This window comes from Squalius cephalus (genome assembly GCF_949319135.1).
Source record: "Squalius cephalus genome assembly, chromosome: 12".
In the NCBI taxonomy this organism is placed as follows: Eukaryota; Metazoa; Chordata; class Actinopteri; order Cypriniformes; family Leuciscidae; genus Squalius; species Squalius cephalus.
Window position 1 is genome coordinate 18825414 of NC_137133.1, and position 8745 is coordinate 18834158.

At 36.4% G+C, this 8745-nt stretch overlaps 1 protein-coding gene across 1 annotated transcript in view; it reads left to right on the forward strand.

The window, feature by feature from the left end:
• The window catches only part of cnksr3 (cnksr family member 3), a 39047-nt gene extending 30958 nt beyond the window's left edge, over positions 1 to 8089 (forward strand). Inside the window, exons 10-13 of the mRNA XM_079888651.1 lie at positions 2119 to 2246; positions 2745 to 2932; positions 4824 to 4910; positions 6467 to 8089. Coding sequence (XP_079744777.1) covers positions 2119 to 2246; positions 2745 to 2932; positions 4824 to 4910; positions 6467 to 6759 — 696 coding nt within the window. The 3' untranslated portion in view covers positions 6760 to 8089. The remainder of the gene's footprint in view (positions 1 to 2118; positions 2247 to 2744; positions 2933 to 4823; positions 4911 to 6466) is intronic.
• The last annotated feature ends 656 nt before the right edge of the window (positions 8090 to 8745 follow it).

Here is an 8745-nt window from a genome sequence, read left to right on the forward strand (position 1 = left end):
ATTTTACAGTGTGTTTCTCTGTTTCACATTTGCACAAACTCCATGAACTTTCATTGTTTCAACATGAGTGGATGGGTTTGTATGGGTGTTGCAGGACTAAAACAATGAAACACTTCTTCCCCTCCACATACACATTAACTTGCCTCTGAAAATGCATGTAGATTTCACAGATCTTTCACAGCTGACTTGTGTTGATTATCAGTTCAGATTGCTGGACCAGCAGCAGGATTTCACATCAGGATGTGTGTTTCCACTTGATTAAACTCCCGGTCCAAATGTCACGCAGCCATTGATTTTAGAAATACTGTAGCTAATATTAGTCCATATGGACTCTCCCAAACCCCTCGCCATTCTTTTTAAAGGTCAGACCGTAGACTACAGCTCAAGACAAGCGATTTCCATTTGATGAAAAAACATTAATGTAAAAATCCATGAGAAATAGTTTATGTATTAGTGTTTTTTTTGTGTGTAAAATGGAGATTGCGATTATCCCACAATTCTGAAGAAAAAACATTAGACAACCAAACAAAATAACTTGCAAACTAGAGGTTCTGACAGATGGTTCATTGCTTTAGTCTATTTAAAAAATATATAAATTTGAAAGAAATTATGTAAAAAAAAATTATTTGTGTTGTGGTAAACAAGGTCTTAATGTCTCATTCATAAAAGACTTGTTTCATTATTGGATGAATCAGTGTTTGTTAATAAATCTTTAAAATGAATGATTCAATGACAAAAACTTTTTTTAAATGTGTCGCCACCTCCTGGCGTAACAATAAGCAATAGGCTACAATACATACATGTGTCAAAATATTTTAAAAAGATGATTTACTGTTTACCCAAACTATAAACTTTACACTTTTATCCCCTGTTATTTAAATATTTGTAACACATAAATAATGATAATGTGGGGTTGAAAAGACTGTTTGTAAAGCTGCTTTATACTGTACATTTACATGGCAGCTGTTCTCTCCAGATCAGCGGCAGCGGGAACGCAGATTCGAATGTTGCAGTGTGATGACTGTACTTTCAAAGGTTAACCAAAATCCCTAAAATCGCATGGGTGTTTGAATCGAGATCGTGATCTTTTTAATGATTAACCGTGCAACTCAGGGAAACTACCTGAAATCAGGGATTTTTGCCTGAAAAAATGACCTGAATCATTAAGTAACAACTTAGCAACCACCTACAAACTCATAGTACCATCCATTATGTCCTATACCATTGTGGTGATGAGTTTTGCACAAACAAATGTTACCGGTCCTACTCTATCTGCTCCGAGTGGGATTCGAACTGACGTCTTCGGCATGGGAGGCGGGTGCACTAACAATGACGCTAAAGACTGCAGTCACTAACGTGCCTCTTGAGATCAGGGGAGTGAGGTTTACTCACACAGCTTGCCTCTGTTACACTCACCCCCCTAAACTTTACTCCCATACGGGTCACGACACCAAATGTAACCCCTCTGGTTTTCGAACTGGCGTCTCCGTCATGGGTTGCAGGTGTGCTAATAAGGATGCTAAAAACCTAGCGTCAGTTGCTAGTGCACCATTCAGGCCAGAAGAGTAGAGTTTACACGCACAGCTCTTACTATCTTGCCTCCGTTACACAAGTACCACTCACATTTCAGAAAGAGTAAAAATCTAGTTTACAAAATGTACCTTTTAATTAATGAAAGGCCTGCTTGCCAACAAATGTTCTTTTCAATATCTGTTTATGCAATTCATATTATCCATACAGGAACTTATTAAGTGTAAAGACTATTACCGGTTATTTTAACAAAAGTTGAACAGTACTTTTGGAATGATGTGGATTTAAGTTAATTCTTGCCCTGGCAAAGTCTATGATTAAAGGCTTAAAGAAAGTCTACATTCAACAAAAATTGGCATGTCTTAACAAACAAAGGAAGGCCTTGAGATGAAAAAAAAAATTATTGTAGTGATTTGGTGTTGAGATCAAAGATTGATGGATTGAAATGGAGTGAAATTGATCCAACTGTTAATCTCATTTAAAAAGATTATGCAAGATGTAATTTAGCAAGGGTTTCTTCGCAGTTATCATATGCAAACATATCTTAAACATGTCAGAATGAGGGATTAATAACATTGTTTGTTTTAGAACTCATCGTATGTGCCTGTCGCCCAGTCATCCAGAAATCCTGTGCAAATCCCCATCAAGCGGCCGGAGAAACCTGCAATTTTAGATCTCTATATTCCTCCTCCTCCTTCTATGCCATACAGCCCACGGTCAGTATCTGTTTCTCTGATAACGTATCGCCATCATATTAAATTAATTACTCTGTGGCTCTGTTTCAAAACATAGTGAATTGTCTTACTGTACTTCCTGCATAGGCAGAGGCCTTCTTAGGCATAATAAGCACTACAAATTATGCACTCTTGATTAATCATTTTGTAGAAGTAGAGTTAAAAAATCTTGCTGAATTTTTTGTAGAAAAGGTACATCGCCATCTTACTCAAACCAAACGGCCTTGAACGCATCATAAGTCATAATTACAACTTCACAACTCTTACATACGAACTTCCCAAGAGAACTTGAATGCATCATAAGCTCGAATAAGCACAGAAATGCATAGTGAACATGCACCAATATTGGGTTGAACGGTCATTTTTATTTGTAATTATGAACTTTTTACCTATAGGCCTTCTATACTTCATCCACCAATTTTAAAATGCTTTCTTGTATTGTTAACACTATAATGCTTCTTTATCTCTGTATGTCTGTAGAGATGCAGAGACGAGTGAATGTGCAGGTGTGAAGATGAGACCAAAAGGTTCAGAGTCACCAAACTCGTCTCTGGATTTAGCTGGTAGACGGCGTTCAAATGTCAGCGACTACACCAGCAAACCTAGCGTAAATCCAGCTGAGGTCGTCATCCCACAAGCAAGACTGAGACAGCGGACTCCATCTAGAGGTCAGTACCTGTTTAACAAACAGTACTTTTTTTTGCAACATTTCCAAAGTATTGTCAATTATATGTAACATGATTGTTAAAGGGTTAGTTCACCCAAAAATAGAGAAAATAATTTACTCACTCACAAGCCATCATAGGTGAATATGACTTTCTTCTTTCAGCCAAACACTAACGGAGTTATATTAAAAAATATCCTGGCTCTTCCGAGCTTTATAATGGGGGTGAGTAGAGTTTTTGAATCCCAAAATAGCACATCCATCCATCATAAAAGTAATCCATACGGCTCCAGGGGGTTAATAAAGGTTTTAGTTAAAGGAGAACTCCGGTCAATTTTAACATTGAGCTCATTTTTTTTGTCAATTTGGAGTGCTGTCAATACAGAGAACAACGACAAAAATCGGTGTTGCCTACACCGTGTTATCCTCTTTTTAAAATTTGCACCCTGTTGACTTCAATGGGGCAATATTTAAACCTGCTTTTAGCCTCTTAACATCCTTGATGTGTCATTACAAGTGCACAGGTCATGTGAGTGATTCCTTCAGAGTGAACACGAGTGAATCTGACTGCAGTAGATGTGAAAGAAATGGATAAAAATGATGTTATTTAAGCCAGCGCAAATACCTTATATCCTGGTTTCGGTTGAAGTCCAAAGTAGTCGATTGCCGAGTTCACGCGCGTGATCATAGGTAACTAAACCTATGCGCGTGAACTCGACAATCGACTACTTTGGACTTCAACCGAAAACAGGATGTAAATACAGGTATTTGCGCTGGCTTAAATAACATCATTTTTATCCATTTCTTTCACATCTACTGCAGTCAGATTCACCCGCGTTCACTCTGAAGGAATCACTCACATGACCTGTGCACTTGTAATGACACATCAAGGATGTTAAGAGGCTAAAAGCAGGTTTAAATATTGAAGTCAACAGGGTGCAAATTTAAAAAAGAGGATAACACGGTGTAGGCAACACCGATTTTTGTCGTTGTTCTCTGTATTGACAGCACTCCAAATTGACAAAAAAATGAGCTCAATGTTAAAATTGACCGGAGTTCTCCTTTAAGGGTCAGAGGTCACTCATCCGCCAGCATGTATGGGCGTATGGCCGTTACTGGAAGCCAGTGATTATAGTTTATAAAGTTATAAATATGGATATTTTTCTTACAAGAACCCATCGCTTTGTTTCTGAAGGCCTTTATTAACCCCCTGGAGCCGTATGGAGCATTTTTATGATGGATGGATGCGCTTTTTGGGGGGTTTAAAAACTCTACTTACTAAAGTAAAGAGAAGAGAGAGTATAAGATATATATAAAAAGAAGAGAGTCATATATACCTAGGATGGCTTGAGGGTGAGTAAATTATGGGATCATTTTCATTTTTGGGGAAAATAACCCTTTAAGGCTTTTTTTTTTTTTTTTTTTTTTTGCGTATCCAAACTTATTAGTTTAGTAGCATGTAGTCTGAACAGCAAAAAAAAAAAAAAAAAAGTATGAATCCAATGCAAACCAAATGAATATTTCAGATGACAAGTTTAGTCCAGTTCATTATATGAGCCGGATCTGTTAATAAATGGTACAAAAAGACTCACAAAATCACGGGTTATTAAAATCAGTCTGACAGTCTAGTCCAATTCATGGATAAATTACTCTTATGAGCCAGTTCTGTTAATAAATGGTTTAAAAGACTCAAAAAATTAGAATCAGTCTGACGAATCATTCACTGAATGAACTTACTGAATCAACAAGACTCACTTAACGTATCGTTATCATTACTTTCATTCCGTCTGAATTACGTTGTTAGTGAAAATTAAATGACTAAATAAATGTCTTAGCCAGCATTCCTCAAGCAAGGACTCAATTAGACTGATTCTGTCTTTTTGCACATGCTTTAGGAAAGCCACGTCCCATGTCCATGCCGGTAGACACTTGCCTGGGCGCGTCGGACTCTCCCTCCAGACCCTGGGCTCTTGGAAGGAAAGGTAAGAGCAACACCTGCCTGTGTGTAAACTACAGCTGAAACATGTTAATCTCCAGCTGTCAGCTTAAACATTTCACAAGCCCAATTACATGGGCAGGAGCAGACATAGGTCAGATAACACTGTAATATTTGCATTTTTGTCTCTGTAAGTAGCTCATATACCCATAGTTCATTTGGGTCAGACATCAGTAAACATTTGGAATGTTTTTGCAGATTAGAAATACATGCAAAGTTGTTTTCCTGTTTTACTGAAGAATCTGTACTAAAGTCATAGTGATCATGCAGCATCATGAATTTTCTTTTACACTGTTGCAAAGTTTACTACTGTTACACTTAAAGTATACTTAAAAGTATACTTTTATACATTGAAAGTGGACCAAATTAGTCCCAAGTAGTATTGAAACAGTAGACTTACAAGTACATACTACTAGTACATTGATAATAATATACTTACTACCTAAAAAATACTTAAAAAATATACTTGAACTGTACATAAGTATACTTCATAAAATTAACCTGAAGCATATTTGCTTTTTCATGCGCACTGTCTGTTGCAGGAACAGACAAAAAGTACAAAAGTAACAACACATTACTCTCAGTTTTCAATAAAAAGAGTTGTCCAGTAGGTAATATAACCTGTAATGTTAAGATATCTTTTGTGTGGCATACATAGCTTTACGGGTCAGGAAATATTCTAAGTAGTCAGAATATAGTAATATCCTTAAAGTGTTTTTAAAAGAAAATGAAGGTGTATGTTATTATATAAGAAATGATGTTGAATGCATTACTGTGAAACACTTGCACAAAATAATTATGTGAAAAAAAAAAAACACACACACATGCAAGGCCACACATGCAAGGCCTGGAAGAGAGTGAGCCTCAGCCAGGAGAGACAAAGTAAAGCAAAAGTAATGTTACTAGTTACTTTTTTAGGGAGTAATGCAATATTGTAACTTTTAAAAGTAACTTTCCCCAAAGCTGAAGGATTTCCTCTATAGGGGCTTTCGCACCGGAGGAACCTTTTCATAGTTCCTAGAACTATTGGCTGAAGTTCCTGTTTTTGGCGTGTTCGCACCGCAGGAACTGTGAACTATTTTAGTTCTAGGAACTCCTTTTGGAGGAACTAATTGAGCTCCTACTTCAGAGTCGGTCTAAACCAGCACTAGGAACTATCCGTGACGTTAGTTATGCTGATTGGCCGAACGCACTATGTTTTTCATCTTCAAACCAAACTTGGGTCTTGAGTTTAAATCCTGTCGGGTTTCTGCACTTCCGATAATGTTTACACGTTAGCTCAGTAGGCAGAGAGTAGACAGTGTTTTGTGGCTGTTTGAACGCATTTGATCACATGAGCGTTTACGCAAGAATTGCGTTTTCAACTACTTCTGGAAGTGGTCGAAAGTGGACAGTTAAGCTCAAAATGTTTTAGACACCGTTCACACCTGTATTTAGCGTCGTCCACTTGTGATCCGATCGACCAAAACGCATTTTAATACCAGCTGTAAACAGGGCCTAAAAGTGTTTAATCCTTAAATGATGTGTCTCGTCTGTCCTCAGGTGAGGAGGTTTTGCACAGGTATCTGAGTAACGAACAGATCCCCACCATCTCAGAAGAGTCGCCCTGTTACCCACTGCCCTACAGGCCCACAGGCGAACGCCAGCTCGTCCGAGGGGTCGACCACATCCGCGGCAGCCAGTGTTTCATCAATGCAAACCTACACGACAGCGCCACCATACCCTACCAGGAAGCCATGGCACGCAAGCCTGCGCCGAAATCTCCCAAGAGACCTCCGTCTGAACCCTCTCTGCTCAGCAGCTGGATCGCACGACTCAAGCTGCTCACGCACTGAAGGCTGCTGGGTGTCTGCCATCCGTGTGCAGTATTATCTCTTAAAATCTGGAACGTTCCATAGGATCTGAGACCAGGATCTGTTGAAATTCAGCTCGGCCAGTATTAAAGACCTCCTCGGTGGAACACCTGTTACTTTTCATCAAGACACTACTGAAAACTCTATTTCTCTGATTAATCAGGTCTTTAAAAGGATTTTCACTTGGAACTGTGTTATAAGTTATTAAATTTGTGCATATATTGTATATTATAGATACTGGTCCAACTTATTTTCCACTTGCTAAATAGCTTTCTATTTTAAACATATGCCTTATGTAAGTTAAAGCTATTTCATCTCTGAAATATAGAGAAGAGAAGATAAGAGCAAGAAAAAGCTAAACAAAAAAGTTATTTGTTGTTTTAATAAGTGTCCCTTATTTAATAAACATTGCACATTGACATGTTTATAAGGCACTTAAATTCCTATTCATGTTTGGGAGATTTTCAGAATTTAAAATTGACTTCCTTTCAGTTCACAAGTGTGAATTTGAATCGATTTGGCCACGCCTCACAGGAAGTTGGAATGGACTTTGAGTTGGAATGACAGGAAGTTGAGTTTACTAAAAATGCAAAGTAATCATTTCAATGGTCCAAGACATTTTGGCTAATTATGCCTGATAAGTAGAATCTATACATTATTCTCAACTGATTAGGCATATTTCTCAAAACTAAGTTTAACACTTCACACTTTCAACAGTCAACAGACTCTAACAGTCAATTTTTGTCATTGTGTCATACAGTACCACTATATTGAAGTTGGTAAGGTCGGTATTTTTTTTTAAGGAAATTAATACTTTTATTCAGCAAGTACAGTATGCAATAAATCGGTTAAAAGTGACAGTAAAGACCTTTACATTGTTACAAAAGATTTCTATTTAAAATAAATCAAATATTTCTGAAAAGAAATATGTATCTCTGTTTTCACAAAAATACTAAGCAACAATTGTATTGTTATTAATTGTGATAATATGTTACCAAAGCAGCATATCTGAAGGATCATGTGACTGAAGATTGGAGTAATGATGCTGAAAATTCAGCTTTGACATGATAGGACATTTTAAAATAGTTTTTTAAACAGTTAAACAGTAATTTAATATTGTAAAAAAAAAATTGTTTTTTAAAAAAAAGTCACAATATACATTTTTTGTTGTTGTTGTCTTCGTCATAGAATTTTGACTGTTGCAAACTGCATTTTTACATTTTATACCACCCGACCCACCATAAACAACCCTACCCAGCCCCAATAGAGCAATCCCCAATTAGAACAACAAGATATCTGAAGAGGGGAGGACAAAAATTAAATAAAAATAAATTACATACATGCATATATACACCTACATAAAAGCAAAGACACATGCATAATTGAGATGATGATAATATTAATAAAAAAATATTACATATATATATATATATATATATATATATATATATATATATATATATATATATATATCCCCACTCAATCCACGTCTAAGGTTTGTAAATCATTAAAGAATGTAATAAATTGTTTAAAAAATCTAACCGACCACAAACTTTTGAATGGTACTGTGATGTGTTATATATATATATTTTTAATATATTTATTAAATACTACACCAATAGCAGTTTATTCTGTTCATTCCATTTGAATTTGACTTCCTTAAATTCATATTTAACTTAGCCTACATAGGCTGTTTCTGCATCCTGTTTGCTACCTCAATTCAAATTCAGGAATTGGCATTCTGAACTCAACTCTGAATGGCAGAGAACCCTGGTGAGAAGATTTATCTATTTCATATCGTGAAGTGTCTGCTACATGAGCACAATATAAAGCCTGAAAGCCTTTTTACTTTACTTACATTTCAGTGTGAAAATAACTGACTTTCTTAGATAATATAAATGGTCTTCTGTTGTGAACGTTGTTCATGCTTAAATCATTTCAAGTTACAGATGCAAACACTGTTAAAAA